At 38.1% G+C, this 25,316-nt stretch overlaps 3 protein-coding genes across 5 annotated transcripts in view; 1 reads left to right on the forward strand and 2 right to left on the reverse strand.

The window, feature by feature from the left end:
• Zbtb6 (zinc finger and BTB domain containing 6) lies at positions 1 to 24,801 on the reverse strand. Its single transcript, XM_003470797.4, has 3 exons — positions 24,726 to 24,801; positions 5,003 to 5,173; positions 1 to 3,858 (listed from the first exon to the last, which is right to left on the reverse strand). Exon 3 carries the CDS (start codon positions 3,847 to 3,849, stop codon positions 2,578 to 2,580), a length of 1,272 nt encoding a protein of 423 aa, XP_003470845.1. The 5' UTR covers positions 3,850 to 3,858; positions 5,003 to 5,173; positions 24,726 to 24,801; the 3' UTR covers positions 1 to 2,577.
• On the reverse strand, positions 6,038 to 24,856 carry Zbtb26 (zinc finger and BTB domain containing 26). Of its 2 annotated transcripts, none has more exons than XM_003470640.4 (2): positions 24,726 to 24,856; positions 6,038 to 10,839 (listed from the first exon to the last, which is right to left on the reverse strand). In XM_003470640.4, the coding sequence occupies exon 2, from the start codon at positions 10,827 to 10,829 to the stop codon at positions 9,504 to 9,506; it is 1,326 nt and encodes a 441-aa protein (XP_003470688.2). In that variant the 5' UTR covers positions 10,830 to 10,839; positions 24,726 to 24,856; the 3' UTR covers positions 6,038 to 9,503. The 2 variants fall into 2 exon arrangements, with proteins under 2 accessions (XP_003470688.2, XP_063083182.1); XM_063227112.1 differs by having other exon boundaries at positions 24,730 to 24,839.
• A 133-nt stretch (positions 24,857 to 24,989) lies between these two features.
• Positions 24,990 to 25,316, forward strand: part of Rabgap1 (RAB GTPase activating protein 1) — a 188,447-nt gene continuing 188,120 nt past the window's right edge. Inside the window, exon 1 of one of the 2 annotated variants that reach the window (XM_063227092.1) lies at positions 24,990 to 25,260. The gene's annotated coding sequence lies outside the window, so the exon portion shown is untranslated. The remainder of the gene's footprint in view (positions 25,261 to 25,316) is intronic. The other variant, XM_013153319.3, reaches the window with a different exon arrangement.

Here is a 25,316-nt window from a genome sequence, read left to right on the forward strand (position 1 = left end):
TTTTCTATTCTTACCTCCAGTTTATTTTTTATGTAAACATTTAAGATAGTTACATCCAAGGAAAAAGGACAAGGATTTTCTCTTTAACAACTACCTTTTCAAGATCTTTCATACATGTATATGTAGTAAGGGGCTGAAATCAGAAGATATTACACTTTTCTGTCATATCTGAAACAAAAACTTTAAAAGTATTTTAAATGAATAAATCTTACTTTGCGATACCTGCATGTTAAGATTCTGTTTTTCTGAGATATTTTAGACACATCATGCAAACAGATACTCTCCTAGGAATGTTTTGAGATTACTCTGTGCTACTTACCAGAATAAATAATATAAATAACACTTACCACTTTTACAAAACACCTTCCTCATACACAAAAATCTCAGTGTTCAAAAACTAGTACAACAATCTGACAAGGTACACTTAGACATTGTTTCAACTAAAATTTTTTACCAAGCATTCAAGATAGATACCAATTCCTCAAAAAAGTCAGTTTTTTAAAAAATTCTCTTCTCCCATCCTTAGCCCTCCCTCCATATTTCATCCTAGGAAGAAAAAAATAAGAAAAGTACCTTAATCACAAGTAAATGATTTCTGAAAAGGAAATGTTTTCACAACTATAAATGGCCACAACTACAAGTGGCAAAGAAAATTAAGCTTTAAACTGTTATCAAATTAAAGAACAGTATTTAGAAAAATTTTTATCTCTGATGGAGTGCTCAAATAGTAACATCCATAAAGACACATTCTTCTCTTTTGCTCCCTCTCCCTTTTTTTGCACTGGAAAAATTAAATGTAAAATTTTAGTATTTTTAGTCCTGGAAAAAGAGCTTAAAAAGGATTGTTATTATACCTGTAAATTAAAGTTCAAGAACCTGCCCATTATCAGGAATTAGTGACCTAGAGTTATGAAGTCAGTTTTCTCATCAAATAAGAGATTTGAATTTTAAAAAAGTCTCTTCCAGATTTAAAATTCAATAGAGGATATCTTTTCCATAAAAGTATCACAAAAACTATATTTAATGTTTATAACAACATGGAATTCGTCATGAAATTCTTAGAAATGATAAAAAGTATGTTATGTTTTAAAATACAGAAGGGAACCAGTAAAAGTTAAATACAGTAGAATTTCTACATAAAGGTGAGGTAAGTACAGAAGGAATAAAGTGTTAACTTTTAAAGTAAGATACATCCAGTCAGACTTCTTTACTCAAAGTATTACCTGTGTTTCAGAAGAGATTTGCCCTGGAATATACTTTGATCTTTGTTACAACAACAAAAATATCTGTATTATATGTAGACAAGGATATCAAGAAGCTAGGGCTCAGAACACAGTTTGAAATATTAATCTCTAAAATAATCAGAATTACAGCTTTTCTTTTGGCACTTTACAGAAATATAATTCTAGGGATGGGTAAGAATTTTTTCTTAACATAGTGAATGTAAAATGTTAATGTGAATTAAGAATTATAACTAATAATATTAGTAGCTAACCACATTTAAACCATTCATCGGTGACAGAATATATATATAGACAAGTGAAAATAAAAAGAATGACCAATTGATAAACACATGAATGATTTCAAAGGTGTTTGGTTGGGTGAAAATAAGATTTCATTTAGATAACATTCCAGAAAAGGCAAAATTATAGCAATGAAGATCGATTTGTAACTAGGAGGAAGTAACAAGGAACAGCATGAGGCAGTTTTTAGGGGTGGTGGAACTGTTCTGCATCTCAGCTGCAGTGGTAGTGCACAAATATGTGTATGTGTTAAGAGTCATAGACATATATACCTAAAAGGTCAACAAATGTTAACAAAACATAAAGAGGAACTTTAGGAAAGACACAGTGAAACAAGTATCTTTGATAAAACTGGAATTTCTAGAAAAGTAATTTTTCACAGCTTTATGCCAATGATATTTTACTGGCCACAAAATTATTAATTCCATTTGTATTAAATATAATCAAGAAACATGGACCTATGTATTCTGAAGTATATGTAGTGATAAAAAATAGCAATGCAAGTATTTTGGCTATCACCAAGTGAATTTCAATTGTTTCTTTATAGTTTAAGATTACAGGTACCTTAGTTCTAAACTGTAAGCACCTTAGTTTAGACCTAAGAACACTGGCTAAAAGTTGAAAGAAAAAAAAATTTGCTAATCCTATTTGTTCTTAAAGTGACCAGTGATTGATAATAGTATTTTTAAATTTATTTTTTGTTACCCTAATTCATTAAAGTTATTATATGTTTGGACTTAATGTTTAAAACAATTACCTAGAGAATATACATCAGAATCTGCAAATACTGTTCTGAATTACAATTGAGAATATTTAAAAGAACACTTTCTCCAGGCATATATTTCTTTGAGATTGATACAGTATAGAAAGCATACCATCAGTTTTATCAAGTCTCCCATGACTTTAGTTCAGAAAAAAATAGTATGCACAGGCAGACTGAAAATAAAACCTATCAATTAGGAGAGAGGGTACAGTATTACAAATGCTGCATTTCTACACAAAGACTTGCCCAACAGAGTGACACAAGATTTACAGAGCAAGTCCACAATTCCAATTATAATAGATTTTGCCTTTTCAGATCAGGCCTAGAGAGTTTTTCACCACTACTTCTGCCATGAACAGAAGTTAAGTGTTTTTTGAGGGCAGATTTGTGCTTGAAATCCATATCACAACAATGGCACTTGTATGGCCGATCCCCACTATGTATGTTCAAGTGGTCTTGAAGTGTGCTTTTGGCAGTAAAGGTCTTTAAGCACACAGTACACTGAAAAGGTCGTATGCCCATATGCCCTCGAATATGCCGGTTAAGATTTTTCTTTTGTGTGAATGTTTTTCCACACTGTAAGCACAAGAACAATTTATGCATCTTAAGGTGGCGAAGATAATTTTCAACATGAAGAAACCCTCGAGGACACCTAGGGCACTGGTGCCTCAGTGTATGATTCTCTTCCACATTCTGAATCTCATTCACTGTGCCATGACTTCCATTAATATTCTCACAAAATAAGCCCTGGCCTTGATTTCCAGGAAATTCTGCCACTCTGCTTTCTACTGTAGAATTGATCAGTGAATGCTGTGTTTCAGAGAGATACATGCTTGCTTTAGATGAGGTACAAGGCTGTGAAAACTGCTCATTTTCTACACCAGCTGTACTGATAGATTCTACATGGAGGATACAAATTTCATTGTCTTTAAAACCTATATCTACTGTAGACAGCTCTGGTGACTTCATTTCCTTTCTTTCTGATGTCAAGCTCTGTACTGTAGACTGTAATGCATTGTTTTCTTCTTCTTTAACATGGAAATCTATGTTTACTGGGCTATCTTCTGAAATTTCAATTATCTCACAGTCTCTTTCAGAATTTTCTTCTTCACTTTTATGATACAGATCAGAAGACTGACACAGGTCAGTGTGTTGGTTATTTTTCATGGCAAGATCAATTTCCAGATACTTTGACAAAGCTTCTGTGCACTTTTCCACAATGTGAACCATCTGAAGGTAACTGGCAGCAGTCAAATATTTCAAAAGTTCTTTTCTTTTAACTTCTAGTGCGCCAGTATAGCAAGAGAGTAACAATTTTCTTCCAACTTCCGCACTTTGCAGGATGGTGATTCTGACATGTTTTGATTGTGTGAGTAAAAACTGATCTCTCATGAAAGTAGAACAAGCAGCCAAAATCACTTTGTGCCCCTGGAACTCAGTGTCATTAATATAAATTGATACATCACAAAATAAATTCTGCTGTCTCAAGAGATTCATTTTCTGCAAGACCACATCTCCTTGCTGTTCAAACTGGAAGTGCAGAACTTCAGATTCAGCAGCCATTGTCACAATCTAAGCGAAATAAAACACAAACATTGCTGTAAGGATAGAGAATGTTATCCCATGTTGTGACAGTCCTCTCATCCCTAACCTGAATTGGGAAAAAAAAAAAAGGCCTAAATTGTCCTCTGAATAATAAGAGTGAAGCCCTAAACTACCATGTCAAAACTCAGAAAATCATGATGCATTTCTCTGGAAACTCATATACATTTTTCATATTTCTGTTACTGCATCTACTATGTTTAATTGTAGGTAATGGTTTCTGTGCTTGCTTCCTTGGCTAAATTTTATGTGCCTTCTAGTCAAGAACACATAAATCCGAATATTCAACGATCAGCAGAGTGATAACCAAAGTAATTAACATAGTAGCCCAAATTAGAGATCTTAATGTAGTGTACTAAAGTCCTACTGCCCACCACGGTTACAAGTCCTCAGTCCTCTTCAAATGGACCACTGCAATGTTTTAAACAGGTCTCGTTGACCTAACACTCTTCCTGTATTCCCAACTATTTTTCTGAATTTCAAGAGAACTAATATTTTTCCGTTTCTTTTTCCCCTCTCTTCTGCTTCATATCTTCAGTGGCTCACCTCCACCTCCCAGACAGCCTTTTCATTATTCTTCACAAGAATGTAACTTCTTTCACAATTTGGCTTGAACCTGTCTTTATAGCTTTATCTCCTTCTATTCCATTTTTCATATTCCAAGCTTAGATATCAAGCTTTTCAAACCTATCCTAATAAAACACCTGTATAATACCTTTACAGTGCTATTACATTTGGGTTCCAGCTTTTTCTCAGAAGCTGATTTGACTGTTTAAGCCCAAACCAAGTTAAGACAAACGTGAGTCCTCCCCCCACAGTCAGTAGCTCGCAGGGCTCTGAAGAAGGTGGCTGATTCTTCAGTGTTTCTCCACTTCACACATGGGCCCACGCCTTAGCAAGAGGAGCGCTGGGAACATGTGTGGAACTAAAACCGGATCCCAGGTGGCCTGGAAAATCTCTCCAGTTCGGCACACTGTTCTTCCCAACCCACAGCGGTGTCAGACAAGGGGTTGCAGCATCCGGGGAGCCACTGAGAGGCAGCGCCCAGCTGACCGCCACCTCCTTTTCTTCTCTAGGCTTGGCTACTTGACGACCCTCCGTTAGGTTCACTTACCGACTCACAAATTTGGGATTGAGGCTTCCGCAGCTGCGGGCCCAGGCCGGAAGATGGACTTAGTCTGGAGGAAACACATCCGGTGTCAACCAGTTTTATTTTGTAGCGAAGCCGCCTGAGCGCCCCGGAAGGACATCCAGGGACGCTGTTTCTTTCTCATTTCTTGCGTTCCTGGAATAACAGACAGGCATCCGAATATGGCAAGTCCCATCTATTAGGTCCCAGTTTCAGCGCGCAAGCCACTCCTTTTCCCAACACCCAGGTCGGAAACGGATTGTGAAGTTGCGGACGGAGCATACATTAGGTTCCAAAGTCCGAACTACTGGAGGGTTCTTACAGGTTATTATGGGGCAGGTTTTTATTGGGACCAACTACCACTTGAAAAATGGCAAGAGAAACTACAACAGGGCTGCAAACTTTCGATTGGTGATCTTAATAGCCCATGGTTCCTATGTCAAACACAGAGCGCCACGTAGACCTAACAAGTTCTGAGCCATATCCCCCAACAAAATGGTTTTGTCCCCTCCCCGCCCCTTCTTTAATGCTGGGATTGGACCCAAGGCCTTGCACATGGAAAGCACTCCCCCTCACTTGTTCAAACCTATTCATAAATCCCATCATTCCTCAAGCCATCCTGATGTATCCTTAAACTAACTGATTTCCAGTTGAAACCTGTTATTGCTTTGTTTGCTTTCAATATTTTACTCATAAAACCTACATTGAAATTGTGTCCCACTGAGGCCAAGGGATTTAGGGGCAATAGTTTACTGTCTCTGTTCCAGAAGTCTAGTGGGCATGAAATATTTGTGTAATGAAGTTCTTACAAACTGTTGCTTTTGCTTCCTCAATCAGATTCTCATGGGAATAACTGACTCTAGGAATAAGTAATTTCTTGATAGTCCATGCTTCCTTCTGATAGCAAAGTCGGTAAGCTTAATTGAAATGTATTTTAAAGAATAGAAGCACTCCTGGATTCAAATTCAAGCAACTGAAAAAGAAGAGGGAAGGTAAGAAAGTAAACTACTGACACCAGAGTTTTAATTGTCACACTTTTATTAAGGAAACTTCCCCATAATAAGTGAAGAGGTAGTTCACAGTATGTCTAACATACAACAGATTTAGAACAGCTATTCATGAGCTGAAATAAAACATTTTGAGTTGTTTTTAATATTTTAGAAGCAGTGACCAGTGTCCATTTATAGATCTTCCAGTAAACAAACTAAAACAAATTAAAACCATATCTGATTTACCTCAGAGCCATTTCAGTTTGCAGAGTTAAATAACAACTGTGACAAAGTAAGTTTTTAAAATTCAAACTATGCTTAAAAAGCATAGTTTCAATTATCCAGGATCCATAAAATACAAAGGATGAATAACATTTTAAAACACTTCCTCCTAGGTCTGAAAATCATGTTCCCTTATAAAATGTACTTGATATCAGTAATCTGACCTCTTTGCAGTACAATCTAAAAAGACACATACAAGTGAAACAGAAAAGGCAAGTCCCACCAAAAGAGAAAATATCTCAAGAACACTTCACCAACCAAGAAATGGAGGTGCCTCCAAATTAGTGGTTTGTACTTGTGAAAAATGAGAACTGTAAGTTTTACTAATAGAAAATTTAAGGCTGGACATGGTGATGCACGCCTGTAATCCCAGCATGCAGGAGGCAGAGGCAGGAGGAACACTGAGAGTTCAAGGCCAGCCTGAGCTATACTGTGAGACTCTGTCTCACCCCCTCCAAAAAAAAAAAAAAAAAAAAAAAAAATCCTGACTATAAGTGATCAAATAAAGGAAGATTTATTACTCTTAGTATAAAACCTAACTGAGACTTAATTCTATTAAAGATCATATGAAACTGTAAGCTCTGAGGGCAGGGGTTTGTATCAATCTTACCTTCATATCTTCAGTATTTAGCACAATGCCCAGCAACACAGTGCTTAGTAAATGTTTCTTGAGTTCAATGGTACAGAACATATTTAGCATGCACAAGCCCTACGTTCAATTTACAGTATTTTAAAAAATTTCAGGCAGGTGTGGTGGTACACACCTGTAATCCCAGGACTTAGGGAGGCTGAGGCAAGATTGCCATGAGTTTGAGCCCAGCCTGGGCTACATGATGAGTTCAAGGCCAACCTGAACTACACAGTGAGACCCTGTCTCAAAAAATAAAACAAAACAAAACAACCCATATCTTGAATGGTCGAAATGAACCTAGAAATAATTTCCAACCAAAGAGACCAATTTTATTCAAACCCATGTACTTTAGTCTTCAAATGAGTAACATGAATATGAACAAAGAAAGAACTGAAATTTTTCTGCAAAGAAATGATGTTCAGAGAAAACATAAAAAATACTGGCTAGCTTAGCAGGCTTAGTAGTGTAGCCTAGAATTGGTACTCTGGCTGGATCATATATAAATAACAACGCTAGGAAGCAACATTTGACAATATAATGATTGATATCGGGCTAAGGTACCTAGGGTCTTATCACTAAAATCTATTCTTATATTCAACATTTGAATGGAATAGAAATTATACTTTGAATCACACTCACTTGAAAACAATATCAATTATAATTTCCTCTGATGGCATAAATAACGTCTAACTTTTGGGTTCTTTCAAAACTAGAGATGTTTATGTTAATGCATTGTTCTTCAACATGTAGATTTTTAAGCCAAAGTATATGTACTCTTCTAGCTCAAAAAGAAAAGCAAAAATCTTGATAGAAATAAAAAGGTTGGGTGAAGGATGTAGCTCAGTGGCACAGCGCCTGCCCTGGCAAGCAAGGTCCTGAGTTCAATTCCCAGTACCGGAAAAAAAAAAAACAGTTTTCCAGACAAAATGCGCTTCACATTTGGATCCTTTTCACATTATTCTTACTTGCCTTTTCTCTCCCTAGTAGTCAAAAAATGAACTACTTGCTATAGAAGAATATAGTACTCATCTAAAAAATAACCAATAGGGGTTGGGGATAAGGCAGTAGAATATATGTCTAGCATAATGAGGCCCTGGGTTCAGTAAAAACAAAATAAATTTAAAAGAATAATAAATAAGTTCCTTCATGATGTTTTGCTAGTAAGATCCAGGTTATCTCAGAAAGCCAGCAGGGAAACACAAAAGTGAAACACAAAACTGGAGATGTTTATGTTAATGCACTGATTCTTCAACATGTAGATTTTTAAGCCAAAGTGTAGTGGGAAGAAATTAAGAGATACTAGTTTATATTTAGCCACTTATCTCCTCTAGCCAACGCTGGCCAGGCCACTTCTTTGGGCTTTGAATGTCCCAACTTAAATTAAGGAAGAGGAGGAGCAAATGGTCTCTCAAGATTCTCGGCTACTGCCTAAGTCTAACTCATGGGTTGGAACCAAGTATTACTCAAAATTTTATGTCTGAAATGTGCTTACAGAAAAATAAGTCTTGTTTTTCCATACTGGAAGGGCAACTCTGTATTAATATCAGTCTGCCTAAGGTGGCAAAGTGGGCCAGTTTACTCTTTAGGAAAATATCTGACTAAAAAAACATCCAGTTGCTGTTACGTGTCCCATTTAACTTTTTTCATCTGTTTTAGAAACTATGATAGGTACACTTATAATGGACAAAATTCTGATGGCAAAACTCACCTTTCTGATACAAAGTTCAGAAATTCTCAGAGAGCACTTTTCTAGAGATCATTATTGTTTAGCATTAAAAAGTATGCCAGAAGTAATCCTAATTTTGAAAGCATCAAGTGTCACATTAAGCATCCGGCCTCTTACTTGGATGTGATACATGAAAATCTCACTTCAGTGGTATTTTATAATTGTTCTTCTGTCCTTCATTAATTATGCCTCTCATGATCTCTCTTTGTGGATGTTTCTTAGAAGACTGTATTCTAGTCTACATGAACAATTCAGGGAGATGAAGTTGGGCTACAATAGTATTGAATAGGATACAGAATAAACCAACATATTTCTTTAGAGCCAGCTCTAAGACAAGTACAAAGGATAGGAAGCAGATTCATTCATCAAACATGGATGAATTATCAATAGGCAACTGGAGGGTTTTATCACATATTTAGGTCAACAGCAGTATCATCTTTTATCTTAGCCTACTTTTTGCCAAAGAAAATTATTACTCACTTCTTTTAGAATAGCATCTACTAATGGAGCGTAGGTAATGTTAATAACCTTTAGTACTTTTAAAATGTCCCTGGTGAAAGCCTAAAACAGTGTCAGTCTAAGACGTAAGTCAACATTAGGTAGACAAATGGAATTATTCCTTGGGAAAGAAAATAGACATCACACACTAAATAACTCAAAACAGAGTTATTTATGGGAGAGGGCAAAAGGAAGTCAAAACCACTTCAAGTGGTAAGTTGCCTGATCTATCAGGGCTTTAACTTACCTCCTACCACCCACATTGGAGGTTTTGGTGAAGTAAAACTAGTAAAATCGCTCCTAAAAGATTCAGACTATTGCCACACTGTCAGTCACTTCTACTTGTGATTAAGCCTCCACTCAATTCACACAAGTACTATCACTCCTCAAGTTGAGGACAGCTTGGGCCAGTTTACCTGCATCCAGGACCTGTGTTCCATCAGGCTGTGGCTGACACCCTTTAGAGTCTGTGACTGTTGTACATGCAAAAGAATCATAATCCACTGTGAGGTCTTGCACATTTCTCTCATTGGCATTATCAAAGCTGTTTTTGCCATGCAGTTGTTTAAGGTGTTTCCTCAAAACTGGCTTATGTGCAAACACCATGTCACAATAGTTACACTTATGGGGCTTATCTCCACTGTGAAGGTTAAGATGATCCTGTAAGGAACATTTCTGAGAAAAGGTTTTCCCACAGATTTTACACTGGAAAGGTTTAATTCCGGCATGCACACGCATATGTCGATGAAGGTTGCCTTTCTGAGTAAAAGTCTTGCCGCAGAGTAGACACATAAAGAGTTTGTGCATTTTTAAGTGGTTGGCGTAGTTCTCCAGGTGACGGAACACCCTGGTACATTTTGGGCACTGATGATGCCACTGTAGGCCTTTGTCTACACCTCGAATATTAGGCCCAAAGACATCTTTTGAGGTCATGATGATGTTATCACTGCCTGGATAAGAGAGAGCATAATTGTGGAGGTGGGTTTGTTCTATTTCACTTACTCTGTTTTCCACAGTTGAATTTATCAGGGAGTGCTGGGGCTCTGATGAATGTAAAGCAGTGGGTTCAGAAGAAATAAACTGGTTCTGATCTTTTTTACTTCTAACCTCTGATACATCCCCAATAGATTCTACCTTAACAATCTGAATATCACTGTCCTCCATATCCATACTGTCTTCAGATGGATGAATACAAGGTGAGTCCTGTTTTGGAGAGCCTCTGGCATCTCCCTGCTGTTCTTTTGACTGGGGAGAAGCACTCTGTGGTTCACATCCCTCTTTACTATCCATTGGCTGTTTTGGCTTTATAAACTTCCACAGGGCCTGTGTGCATCGTTCTACAATGTGGCTCATCTGAAGAAAACTCGCAGCAGTCAAGTAATTTACCAGTTCCATCTCAGGGAATTCCAGCACACCACTATAACAGGATAAGAGCAATTGTCTCCCCACTTCAGAACTCTGTAATATGGAGATTTTCACCTCTCTGGAATCATTCAGTAAAAACTGGTCTCTTAAGAAGGGGGAACCTGCAGCAAATACAATTTTATGTCCCTGTACCTCAATATCATCTATGAGAACTGTAACATCACAAAATTTATTCTCTTCTCTTAATTTGTTCATTTTTTGTAACATTGAATCTCCATAATTTTCAAACTTGAAGTGAAGGAGATCTGATCTTTCAGACATTTTGGCAGACCTAAAGAACAGAAATGTAAAAAGGTTGAATTTAAGGAAATTTGAACAATTAAATCTGGATTTACCTTCCAAAATCAAACTCGTCGTCATATCTGTTTTATATGTATCTGAATGAAACTGTCCTTGAAAGAAGAAGTTACCACCACAGCTTTCAAGGCTGTTAAAAATTACTTCTTACCAACATCAAGTATCAAATGCACCTAAAGAATGGACATGTGTTAAGTGTAAATAGCTGCTCATTCACTCAACTGTTAAGATACAGAATATAAGAACAGTGTTTAAGTTAGCCACCCACATGAGAATTCTATGCAGTTTCAAAAACAAATTAAAAAATCACAATATAAGCAAAGATGAAGCAATTATTTTCTTCTCCATGAAACTGAACCTGCTGCTTCACAAAACACTGTTTTCTTTTTCTTTGTACTTTAAAAAATTGCATCAACACTGCTTGCAATGTTCATTCCTGGAGAAACTGTTACCTGTTTAAACTGATGTGAATATATTTACATATGTCTTTAAGGAATAAAATGAAATATATTTACATATGTCTTTTATGGAATAAAATAAAAGCCACACACCAAAAGGGACAAAGTTAGTGTTAAAGATATAGTTCTTTATCCTGTACATTATAGACAAATCTAAATTCTCCTTTAAGAAAGACCTCTTGATATAGGAAATAAAGAATTCACCTATGGCGTTGCACCCCAATATTCCCAACACTATGGAGAATAGCAAGAGGATTAGAAGTCTGAGCTTAGCTTGTGCAATTTAATGACTTGATAAGTCCCCATTTCAAAATAAAAGAAAGACTAGGGACACAGTTAGTGTAAAAGTCATGGGTTCAATCCTCAATAGTACACATACCAAAAAACAAAACTTGATACTGAAAACCAGATGAGCCACATAGTGGCATTTTGAGTAGAAGTAAGGTAGATGAAATCAATCCCTACTAGATTCTGTTCTTTCCTCTTTATCCCTATTTATCCATCATTATTACAACTGATTCATAAATGTTTTCCTTGGCTTCTAGCTTCTGTTCCAAATAACCTAACTCACTCCATTGTATTTTCTTTCAAAAACAGGTGTACTTACATGTTACAGACTTGGATGAAGATTAACCTTTTGTGTATAAACTTATAATTAAGCCCTAGGAATAATTAAGGTAAATATTGGCACAACCCATTCAACTTTTGCCAAAACTGTACATAGAGCTGGGAGTTCAGTGGTAAAGCATTTATCTGTCATGCTTAAGTTGCTGGGCTCAATCTTGAACCATTAAACAAGCAAAACTCCTCTTTATGTAGCACGTGATCTTTGACGGCGGGCAAAGATTTCATGTTCAGATTCCACAGGCTCTGGATTTTCTCCAGACGTGGCTTCGCATACATTCCATTTTAAAGGTGAAAGATGAATTAGCTATGCCAAACTGGTAATTCCATTATTCAGATAACAAATTGGCATTCTATTTTTTTGTTTTGGTTTGGTTATTTTGTGACAGGGTCTTACTATGTAGTTCAGGCTTGCCATCTTTCTTTAGTTTTCAAACCCTCCTGCCTCAGCCTCCCAAGTTCTATGATTATAGGTGTATACCACCATGTCTGGCTTAAATTTCTCTTCTTACATACCAATCTTCCATGAGAGGAGTAGGTATGTTAGTTAGCTCCTCCTTTGAAAATATTTCAACAATCTCAGTGCATTCATGTTGAATTTTGTGTATTCATCCATTAGTTCTGAGTCAGATGAGACAACCAACTTCCCCTTGAAGCTGAAGCTCAATTTTTAAATCTTAACTTCTGAAACACTGCCTTACAGAGGCTCCTATAAGATCAGCCCTCAGTGAGAGAATCCTGGCTTTGTTTACTCTTCAATGCCTATCATATAATGTCATTCTATTGAATCCAGGGGCTTATCAAGCTTGTTTCCTTAGGCTAGAATACTACCTTATAAGCCAATATCAACACCTTCATTTCCTCTTGACAGGCCAATCTCTGATCCCCTAGAGTATAAGAGTTCTTAGGGCCCACATGTAGCATAGTATCACTATTATAATACTCAAAACACTAAATATCTCCTTCTCTCCAAACTCTAAGTTTCATAGCATTAGAGCAAATGAAAACAGAATATTGAATATCTCTGTCCTGTTTATTGGGGCTAACACTAGGAATCTGCATCTTCTCAGGAAACGTTCTTTCTTTTTACTTCAAATTCTACTTAATACAGCTACACTGATGCCCCACTATTGACCAAACCCTCTTCTATACAAACTGGTAAGTTTTGCCATCACCTGACCTGCACAAAACGTGGAAGTCCCAGGTTGCATTTGCTGAACCTATGGGATTAGCTTGACAGTGGTAAGAAAGAAGAACTGTTAAGAAGACTAGCACAACCCCTGAGTTATAGGTCTGAGGCCACAGGGATGAAGGAAGGAATAAATGGGACTAAGAAACAAGAAAAAATTTAAAAAGCTATTTATAAGTCTGGTAACTGACTGGATACAGAGTAAAAAAAAAATGTGTCAGGATTCTAAACTAGGGAATTCAGCTGAACGTCAATGAGAGGGGAAACAGTATGGTATAGGTATATTTAACAATAAACACAGAGTCAAAGCTTTTCCCTACATGACATTCTAAATGTCTGGAGAATATTTAAAAGTGCACTGAAAAAGAATGTAGAAAAGCAAACATAGTATCAAAGAAAAAAGTATGAAATATAAAAAAGAAAAATCTAGAAAATACAGACTATCAGTAATTTAAAGCAGCAAAACTATATTATCACTGGTCAATTTTAGAAACTAGTAACTTATTCAGTCTAGAAATAGAACAATAAACATTTCAATTTATAATCAGAAATTTAAAAAATGACTGTTGCATCAATTGGCCAAACAGAAGTGAGATTCTTTTGTTAAGAGTTCTGTTGGAGCCAGGTGTGTGCCATCATACCTGTAATCCCGGTACTCAGGAGGCTGTGGCAGGAAGAGCACTGCAAGTCCGAGGCCACTCTGGGTTATAAGTGAATATAAGGCCAGTGTAAACTACAGAGCAAGACCCTGTCTCAAACTATCCCCTTCGCCACAAAAAAGAGTTATGTTGGTCTTAAATGCATTACAGTTAACCATGATATGCTCAGGTTAGGATTTTCCTAGTTGCAATTGTATATAAACATTGTTTCCACCTATAGTATGAAAGTACTCACTCTGTTTTATGGGGACAGTTTTTCCTTGTTACACTAAAGATGAGCTGGAACATGGTTTCATTTGCTTTCTATTCATCAGATCTCAAAAAACTTACCAACAAGAGCAGTCAAACAGGTATCTCAGGAAAGTGCTTACCTTGATCTGTCTGCTGAAATCCAAGAATATGAGAATAATCTGTTTATGTCAGGAAGGTTTTCCTAATATGCATCTAATGTTTCCTTCTGATAAATTCTTATTTCCAGTCAGTTTATCCCTTATTTCGTGTCCATCAGAATTGTTTGATTCACTTTACATAGCTCCTTAAGCAGAACTCAGCTGAATAATGAATTCTTAATGTTTCCTACAGAATTATTATTGAGTTGTGATATGCTGTTCTTCAACATCAGTATATTTGAGTACCCTAGGAAAAACCTGTTTCTATGGTTTGCTTCCAAATAGTTGTGACCATATAAAATCAAATTTTAAACACTTTTAAAAAAATAATGTAGGGGCTGGAGGTTTAGCTCAGCAGCATAAGCGCCTACCTTGCATGCAGGTAGTCGTGAGTTCGATCCCCGGTACCGATAAGAAAAAAAAAAAAAAAAAAAATGTGGTGCTGGATGTAGTTCTGTGGCTGAGCACATGTTTAGCACGTACAAGACTTTGTGTTTAATCCTTAGCATTATAGACAAAAATGAGTAATATAATTATGCTTGTAATGAAGGTTTTTTAAAAAAGAGAAATGCTAACTAATCTTTTCTGAGCCTATGTCACATTCTAAGTACAGTGATAAATGATTTATTTAAATTGATCCATTTAACATTGAAGATCTTTATAGGCAAGAATTATTCAAATAACTTGCTTAAAGTAATAGAAGTTAACAGTGGTGTTAGACCTGGAATGAAACCCAAGCTGTATGATGCCAGAAATCTAAGTATGAGACAATTATGCTAGTTTTATTTTTGTTTTTGTGGAACTGGGGATCCAACTGAGGGTTCCTTGAGTGCTACGCAAGTGCTCTACTACTGAGCCATACTTCTCTGCCCTTTAAAAAAGTGTTTTAAAATTTTCAGATAGAGACCAAGCATGGTGGCATATGCCTGTAATCCCAGAACTTGGGAGGCTAAGGCAGGATGCAGTTTGAGGTCATCCTAGGCTACCCAGTGAGTTTAAGGCCAGCCAGAACTATGTAGTGAGACCCTGTCTCAAAAACAACAACAATAATAAATTTTCAGGTAGGATCTTGTTAAGTTACCAAGTCCGGCCTTGAACTTGGCATACTCCTGCCTAGCCTCCTGAATAACTGCAATTACAGATGTGCACCACTGTGCTCACCACAGTTTTTTGTTAAGGATGATATTTTTAACTGTGTAACTATTCAGATTCCCTTCTTTATCATAACTGAGTATCATAATTGTAGGCCATGAAAATCTGTTGAGTTGTAAACTTACGATCTGTATACTATTGAGTTTAAATATTTATGTCTGAAACAAAAAGAACTTAAAGCCAAATTTTTATCAAGTGTGGAAGACTTAAATAGTAAGCCATGTTATATATTAATCATATTTCTGTTTGCATTTTATACCCTTATCTTTCTTATCTGTTAGTTCTCCATCATTTATATATTTACTCTTGTAGATATAAACAATACCATTTGCAAATAAAACAGGATAAAGATGAATATATCTGAGTTCAGAATTCCAAGGTGTAGAATTATTATCAAGAATTATTAAAAATATTCATAAAAGTCACTGACATAATTCTGATTTATAGCAGTGTTCTTGAAATTGAAAGAACTTATCAGACATAATATAGTCTTGGTCTCAATATTCTGTAAGTTTTTTCTCAGAGGAATTCCCAAAATTCTCCATTCTTAACATCACTGTCATGGTTCAGGTCCTTATCATCTACTGCCAGGTCGGTAATGGTGAACATTTTAGAGCTTTCAATGATATAAACAGCACACCATGGCATGGGTGCCATAGATTTACCACCAATGACCTAAGTTATAGAAATTAAATCTAAGTACTGACAATGACTATTTCTCAAACATCAATGTAATAGGAATATTCTCATTTAATATCACTTTACGTTTATGTTGTTTCCACAATTCCCCCACTAATGACTGTATAACAACAAACTACTTCTGAGCTAAATCCCCTGTTGTAGTTCATGCTTTTTTGTTGGAGACCATTATGAAGCAAAGTGGCTCTGAGCAGGATTTAAATTTCACTAATTGGCTTTCTATTTTCTATTGGCTTTATCTGTGAGTCTGTCCTAGGCCTAGGCCCCTTGCCTGGCGATGGGAGCTGATTCATAGTAAGTGAACCTCTATGAATCACTGGTCCTGGCTGAGGCCTGCAGTGGCCTATGAGGCCAGAGATACCTCAAAGGGCAAGATAAGGCCACAACTGCGGAAACTCTGGCTCTAACCCCAATTAACAACGTAGAGACTACAGCTACAAAGATTATTCCTACACTCTCACTTCTACCATGTCTTCATGATAAGACAGTGCTACTAAATTGACTTGATTCATACTTGGAGATGTCCTTAAAGTGACTCCCAAGGTCCTGCTCATTGCCTGCACTTTCCTCAGTTTCTTCACCCTTTGTCCTTGGTCCTAATATAAGTGGACTGACCCAGAGAATCCTTTGACTTTACCCTCAAAGTTTTGAGCTTAATTAAAGGTTTTGACCTTCATGGAGCCCTACAAATCATACAATTTCTCATTTTTTATTTAACCTCCACCGTACACTCGTTTGGGAGATTGAGGATCTAAGATAAAACCTGATAACTGGCGCCCGAACAGGGACTTAAAATCTTTGGACTGGGAATCTAGGCTGACCGTGAAAGTCTGCCCTGAATGGAAAGTTTTGGATACAGAAGAGGGCTTCATAGGACAAAAACTTCACCAGGGACGCCTGGAGAGAAGAGAGGGAAGGAAAAGGGTAAGTCTTCCCGCTGTGAAAAGCTGTTTTTTTTCTGGGAGTAAAATATGGGGCACAAAGTTTCAGCTGAGGACCAAAGGTATTTACAACTGCTCCAAAGTTTGTTTAAACACTCATGGGCTTGTGTGCCAAAAAAAGACTTAACAACAATGCTAAAAGAGGTAACCAAATATAATCCATGGTTTCCTCAAAGAGGCATTATAGAGATTGACATACAAATCATTTTCCCTGAGACATTCTCAACTTGGTATCTGGCCAGGTTAGTTTTAAAGAGCTCACAGTCTGCAGGCTCTAATTTGGACACAGAAGGAAGACAGCTGCCACCATAACAAAATCCCTAGAGGGACCTCAGCAAGAGCCAGAGCCTTTACAAAACATATCTCATAATGCTTTATCCAGAAACTTACAGGTAGTATGAGAAGAAGAATCCACAAAGGGAGCAAATAATACCCTCCCTGTTTGCTTCCCTATTGAAATTGTAACAGATGATAATTATCAGGAGTATTTTATTCATTAGCCTTTTGAAATACAATTGCTAAAAAATCTTAAAGTGTGGTTAATAATGGAGTCTAAAGTCCATTTACTGTGGGACTCTTACAAAATGTTTTGGATACATATCAATTGACATTTTATGATATCAAACATTTGGCACAAACGTGCCTATCATCTGCTCAATTCCTTCATTTTGATGTAAAGCTAAAAATTCATGTCTCGGAGCAGGCTAATAAAAATAGAAAGGATCCCAATCTCCATCCAGCAATAAATGAGGAAATGCTTTCTGGGACAGGAATTTGAGGTCCCCAACCAAAAGAAAGAGTTGGTCTTGTGCTGGGAAAGGCTGACCTAAATTTAAAAGAAATAACTATTGTGCCTAGTGTGATTGATGGTGATTGTAGAGATGAAATACAAGTTTTTGCATGTGCTATGGATGTCTGGGTTTTTGAAAAAGAGACTATGGCATAGTTGATTTTGTTACCTATAGAGAAGCCTTCTTTTGTTAAGTATAGACAGCTCAGGAGGGAGCAAGACCTTTAGAGCAAAATTACAAAAAGAGAAATTTATTTTACACAAGAAGTGGCTAAAAACAGGCCTATGTGTTTTATAAAAATTAATGGGAAATACCTCGAGGGTCCAACAGACACTGGTGCAGATGTGTCTGTAATTGCATTAGAACAATGGCCTGCCGCGGGGCAGACAAAAAGGGGCCCCACCTCCCTTATTGGACTGGGGGCCCCTTAGCACGTTTTACAGAATGCCTCACTTTGCCTTATGAAGGACTGGACCAACAAAAGGGTTTCTTTTTACCTTATGTGGTACCTATTCCAGTTAACTTGTGAGGAAGAGATTTATTACAAAAGTGGAAATTAGTGCTGACTAGCAATTCTGATTTTAAAGCTGAACAAACAAATTCCAATTTGGAAACTGAACAAATAAATTCAAATCCTAAAATTAAGAAAATGATGATTAAAATGGGATATCAAAAAGGCAAAGGACTAGGAAAAAACTTACAGGGAATCAAAGAGCCTGTTAAGATTACACCTAAAGGGGCTGAGGATTTAGCTCAGCGGCATAAGCGCCTGCTTTGAAGGAGGAGGTCGTGAGTTCTATCCGAAAAAGACAAAAAAAAAAAAAAAAAAAAAAAAAAAAAAAAAGATTACACCTAAAGACAGCAGGCAAGGTATTGGATATCAGCAGGTTTTTTGACAAGGACCATTGATGCTTCTTCCCCTAAAACAGGTAGGCCTTTACAATGGAAAAGTAAGGAACCTGTTTGGGTAGATCAATGGCCTCTTAAAAAGAAGAAGCTTACTCAATTACACAAATTATTTGAAGAGGAATTACAGCAAAGAGATTTAGAAAGCTCAGTTAGCCCTTGGAATACTCCTGTCTTTGTTATTCCAAAGAAGTCAGGCAAATAGAAGTTGTTACAGGATTTAAGAGCTGTAAATGCCTGCTTACTTCCTATAGGGCACTACAGTGAAGACTGCCAAATCCAACTGCAGTTCCTGGAGACTCGCCTCTCATCATAGTTGATTTAAAAGATTGCTTTTTTAACATTCTTATTTTTCCCACAGATAGACCAAGTTTTGCATTTTTCATGCTTAATTTAAACTTAAAAAGATCAATACAGCTAATAACGTGGAAGCGAGGTTATGCTTGTATCTTAACAGGTGAAAAATCCACAAGATATATATAGCATTGGTGGGAGACACAACCAATGCTAAGGACAGCCTTAGGTGATAGCTCCACCAACCTGGGCCCAGAGAGACCTGCCAATCAACCAGAAAATCGACCTCCAGCTCCCCCAAGAGAGAGGACAAGTGATCAATAGAACAACATCCAAGCTATGATCAGTGAGGCTAAAGATATAGTCACCAAAAGGAGGATTCCACCAACCCCTGAAAATCTTTTGGTTGCCTTAATGGCCCTGCTGGCAGTATCTGTATATATGACACCTGTCTCAGGAGTGGAGTAATAGACTTATGTCTCTAATCCACCATTACTCAGACCCATTACTTGGGCAGATTCTCCACCTGAGATTTATCGTAAACTAGACTTGACTTCCTAAATTGTGCCATTACAAGACCTAAATTGTGCCATTTCTGCATAACTCCCTTGCTTTCTAACAAATCTATGCATCCTTAGGAGGATATAAAAAAAACATATACAAGGAGCTATCCATCTAAATATTAGTATGGACATTGATGCACTCCAGGAGGTTTTGTTAATGTCCCAACAAACCCAAAAATTTGAGGAACAAATTTAAAGATTGAAAAAAATTTTCCAATGCTTTAGACCAATTAAATCCATTCAACTATTTGAAGGTACATTTCTGGCTTTATGTTGGTATTCTTGCAGTAATCTGTGTGTTTCGTCTTATTCTATTCATAGTCTGTTGAAGAGCAGCCAAGACAGGCTGACTCCTAAACAATATTCAACCATGCCTCATCCTGACCCAGCTGTTGTTACAAAACAAAAGGGAGGAGATACTGGAGACCACTACAAAGGAAAGCGGCTCTGAGCACGATTTACATTTTACTAATTGGCTTTCTATGTTTATCTGTGAGTCTGTCCTAGGTCTAGACCCCTTGCCTGGCGATGGGAGCTGATTCATAGTAAGTAAACCTCTATGAACTGGTCCTGGCTGAGGCCTGCAGTGGCCTGTGAGGCCAGAGATACCTCAAAGGGCAAGATAAGGGACACAGCTGGTACACTCTGGCTCCAACCCCAATTAATAAGGTAGAGACTGCAGCTGCAAAGATTACTCCTACAGTCTCACTTCTACCATGTCTTCATGATAAGACAGGGCTACTAAATTGACTTGATTCATGACTTGGAGGCGTCCTTAAAGTGACTCCCAAGGTCCTGCTCATTGCCTGCACTTTCCTCAGTTTCTTCACCCTTTGTCCTTGGTCCTAATATAAGTGGACTGACCCAGAGAATCCTTTGTCTTTACCCTCGAAGCTTCCAGCTTAACTAAAGGGTTTTGACCCTCCTGGTGCCCTACAAATCATACTATTTCTCATTTTTTATTTAACCTACCATACACTCATTTGGGAGATCAGGGATCTAGGATAAAACCCGATACTTTTTAAATTGTTAAAAAGAACTGGACAAGTTCCCGAACTATTGACCTTAGTTTTTTATGATCCTTTTGCAGGTCTGTTCCTTGTTGCTGCACTAAATTTTTTTTTTTTTTTTTGTCTTTTTCATTTTTATCGGTACCGGGGATCGAACTCATGACCGCCTGCTTGCACGGCAGGTGCTTATGCTGCTAAGCTAAATCTCCAGCCCCTTGTTTAAGGGTAAGAAAAGCTGGGATTGGGAATGTAGCTCAGTGGCTACATATGCACGAGGTCCTGGGTTCAAGTCCGAATCCCTACCTTCCAAAACAGTAAGTAAACTCTTCAAAGCTCTGTCTGATTTTTTACTGGTTTCTGTCTGGTTTCTCAATGCTTTATTGCCCTAAATTCTCCATTTTCATTGAAGTCATTAATGTAAACCACTGAGAGTAACTACGCTAAGCTACTGCCTGTCACTTCTTGCCCACACTTCTTACACTATATTAAACTCAGTAAGTAAAAAAATAAAAGAAGGCTTGGAGAATTCTGGAGGCAAGGAAACCTTTTAGTATACTAACAAACCAAGACAGAAATGATGTAAGCCTGAATACAAAAAATGATTATACGGATGAGAAGAAACATTTCTTTTTCTTTTTTTTATCTTTTTATCCGTACTGGGAATTGAACTTACGACCACCTGCTTGCAAGGCAGGTGCTTATGCCACTAAGCTAAATCCCCAGCCCCCAAAAGAAATATTTGAGAGATGTTTCAAGTAAAGAACTGGTGATTTTGATGTTATGGTCAATACATTGTATCAACCTGAGAAGTTTATAAGTTTAACTAAGAGATGCAGCAGGGAACCAGGGTCATTACTTTGTAAACATCCTGAGCCTTTGCAAGATAGCGGCCAGAGGTGGGGTGAGTAGTACTACACTCACACTGCAGAAGTGGTAGTCTGCTCACAATATGAGAGGAGAAGAGGCTTATTGCTTTTGCTTTTACTGTTCTTACTGCTTTTGCTGTCTTCTGCTATCTTGAAGTATTGCCCTTGTGCTATAGTTAGAGCCAGCTGACTATGAACTGAAACTTGAGCAAACTATGAGCTAAATAAATCTTTTCTTTCTTAATTTTGGGCATCAGGTATTTTGTCTCAGCAATAAGAGAAAAGTAACCAAGAAAGAGAAAAGTAACCACTTAGTAACTAAGGTGGGGAACAACAAAGGAAGGCCTAAGACAACTCCAAGATACTAAGTTTGAGTGACTGGATATCTTTGACAATGTCATTCAACATACTATAGGACATCGAAAGTGGGGATCACAAATCTGGCAGCAAAACTGTTGAGTTAGAAGAGTCTACATGAGATCAAGATGAATATTAAGATGATACCAAGAATGAAGTGATCCACTGGAGTTTACCAGCTGGTTCAATTTGGGACTGAAGCTGCAGGGGAAACCTGATTATAATTGGCAGGTGACAACTGAAAGTATGAGAGTGGAAGAAACAAACCTAAACTGGCATACAGTGGAAGAAGATCTAAGACAGGAAGAAATAAAACACATAAGCATTATTCATTACTTACCATTTTTTAAAAGTGGGTCTCTTTCCAAAGCTTTTCCATTTTTCGTTTCAATCAATAAGTCTATTTTTGCCTAAAAATTTCCTGCTCCTTTGATTTCTATGTTGTCTCTGCATGGCAGAACAGGTAAATCATGGACTCTGGAGCCATATTTCCCTGCTCAACAAACTACTAGCTTAACTATTCTGCCCCAGTTTTCCTACCTACCAAAAACAAATTACTTCATAGTTGTTACAGAAAATGAAATCAGTTAATATTAAAGAGTATAGAATGGTGGATTGCCTTGTGCTTTATAAAGCTGGTTAATTTTCTTTGTGAAAATTGTTCACATGTATCCTATTCTCATTCCAATTTGAAGGCAAAACAGTTGTGGCCTCTAATATTCCATATATCACTACTTCATCACTAAATTAAAATTGCTTCTTAAAAGGTCACTAATGAAGCCAAGCAAGATGGTAGACACCTCTAATACTCGTACCCATGAGGCTGAAGCAGAAAGATTGCCAAGAGTTCAAAGCTAGCCTGGACTACATAATGAGTTCAAGACCAGCTTGAATTACACAGTGAGACCCTGTCTGTCTGTCTGTCTCTGTCTCTCTCTCTCATACACACACACACACACACACACACACACACAGTCACTAATGATCTCTTTCTTGGGGTAGCTGCTGACCCAGGGTTTCCCTATGTAGTACAGGCTAGCCTTGAACACAGTATGCAGCCTAAGCTAATTTTGAACTTGAGGTGAACCTTCTGCCTCATTATTCCAAGTGCTGGAATTACAGGTGTGCATCACCATACTTGGCTAGTCACGTCTTAATAAACAATCTTCTATTTGTCTTGTTTCATTTTTCAGATAATTTAAATGAACTTATTCAATGGACTCTTCAAAATTTTCTTAAGTCATCTTAGTTGCTGGAGCCCTAAATTGTTACACTTTGTCTCCTGTCTGTTTCAGCTATTACAGTGATTACTATTATCTCCAATTCCTCTTTCTGCTTCACAAATGCAACCATTACTTCTCAAATCTCATTTTTTCTCAATACTTCTTTGTTGATCCCAGTTATTTCCATGGCTTCCACTTGTATGCTAATAACTCAAATCTGTACCTATGGCTACCACATTTAGGCTGATCTCCAGGTTTTGTATTTCTGTTCTAGGCTGGACAGTTCTATGTGACTGTCCTATTAGATTTTACCTCAATATGTATAAAATCTGAGTGTACAATCTACACTAACTTTATGTTTTTATTTCTGGTTATGACATCACTATTCTTCAAATATCAAAGGCAAATATCAAATACCTAGGAATCAATTTAGAACTTTTTTCTTTCAATGCACAGTTATAAATCCTGACACTGTTATCTAAATCATGTCTCTTTTCCAGTAACACTGTCAGAACTCTACTTCTGATTTAACTGTCTTTCACCACACTGATTCCATTATCTCCTTAAAATAATTTCCAGTAAGAGTACCTAGCCAGAAGCCAAAAAGGCCACAGGAGTGAGTATGTGGCTCAAAGGTAGAGCTCTTGCCTTGCATGCAGAAGGCCCTGGGTTTGATCTCCAGCACAACCAAAAAAAAAAAAAAAAAAAAAAAAAAAAAAAAGAATCTGCATTCAGCTATCAGGAATTCTTTTCCTATAGAGGCCAGGGATATAGCTCAGCAGCACATGTGCATGCCTGGAAAATGCAAGGTCCTGAGTTCAATTTCTGGTAACAATAAGTAAATAATTAGACAAGTAAAAAATTTTTAAAAAGAAATTCCTCTTTCTCTAGAACTAAATTATTTTTGGCAATGCTGTTTTCTGCTTAAACTCTTCAAAAAACTACTAATCTTTTTTAGAACTAAAAGAGACTATCTGAACTCCGGTCTACTTTCCCAGTTTCAAACTCCATCCCATACCAAGAAGCTCTCCCATTCCACTCTCATTTTTTCCTCACACCTTATATTTAGTCATTCTCAGTAGCACTTCAACTGTTTTTTCTACCTGAAAAAAGCTTCCACACTTTACCCTCGGCAAGAAGTGTAATTCAGATATCACTTTCCCAAGACTTCTCAGCAACTGCCTTTGACAAATATTAGACAATTACCTAATATATATTAGTATGCATAATATACCAGATACATAACTATATATTACCGAAGCACTTATTTTGTTTATAAATGACTCCCAAACTTGATCCTGAAAAATGGAGTGACAGCTGGCCAGTGCCTAGTGCCTAGCATAGTGCCAGTATGACTGAATTGAGTGAAACCCCATTGAAAGGGATTCGGCTGGCATTGATCGCCTTGTTTGGGCCTGGCACCGTGGCTCGGGAGCCCAACTCTGATACTTTCTACAAGATGCAGAGTCCAGGGTCTAGGTCAACGAGCAGAACCCTCGCTCGGGGTCCCAGGAGGCGGTCCAAGGGACAATCTCAAGCTCCCGGCTCCAGACTCTGGGACGGGAAAGAGGCGGGGCGCAGCGTGGGCCGGGCCACAGGCTCCTTAATTCCCCAGGGGCGTAGGCCAGCCTCTCAGCTCCTGTGCCAGTGCAGTTCCCGGCCCAAGTAGGGCCCCAAGGGGGCTCTATTTTGAGAGAACCCGCACCCCATCCCGGCGCTCCGGCCGCCTCCACACTTACAGACCCAGGGGAAGGCCGCCGTCAGGATCCCGCACCGCCAGGAGCTCCGGCCCCTCGGGGCTCCGGGAAGGGGGAGGGGCAGGGAACCTGAGCCAAAGGGGGACCCAACGGAACCGGAAGGGCAGCCCTGGCCGGACAAAGACAACTTCCAGGTCCCATGGTCATCTCCACCAATCGGAATGCTCGGAGGACGACGGGGGCCCCGAGAGGAACTTTTCACGTAGTGGGCGGTGCGCGGGCAGCTTGCCAGGCCCTCCTCCGCTGGTGTCTGTGGTAGCTGTCCTCAGGTGCGCTGGCCGGTTAACCTCGGTGGCTGCGGCCCAGTGCGCTTCTCTAGGATCCGCTGACCCGGGCTCTCTTCTCGGCGGCTCTTCTGGAGCCTGGCCGCCACCGTCAGTTGTCTGCCTGAGCCTGAAGGGCCCTTCCGCGCTTAAACCTTGGTAAGTCCCTCCCGCCTAGGGATGTGGACTGCCTCGCGGGAGCCAAGAATGCAGAAAGCGTTTTGAAGCCCCTTGCTTACCAGTGTTGGCATTTGGTAAGGGTATTGCATCTGGGTTCTTCCTCCTCCCTACGTATTCCTAGGGAATTACC

Source organism: Cavia porcellus, unplaced genomic scaffold (genome assembly GCF_034190915.1).
Source record: "Cavia porcellus strain 051 isolate PalLab524CR breed Dunkin Hartley unplaced genomic scaffold, mCavPor4.1 scaffold_1, whole genome shotgun sequence".
In the NCBI taxonomy this organism is placed as follows: Eukaryota; Metazoa; Chordata; class Mammalia; order Rodentia; family Caviidae; genus Cavia; species Cavia porcellus.

What these genes read in the sequence shown, in the direction of transcription:
- Zbtb26 (XM_003470640.4), bottom strand. Translation starts at nt 10,829, where the DNA reads ATGTCTGAAAGATCAGATCTCCTTCACTTCAAGTTTGAAAATTATGGA.
- Zbtb6 (XM_003470797.4), bottom strand. Translation starts at nt 3,849, where the DNA reads ATGGCTGCTGAATCTGAAGTTCTGCACTTCCAGTTTGAACAGCAAGGA.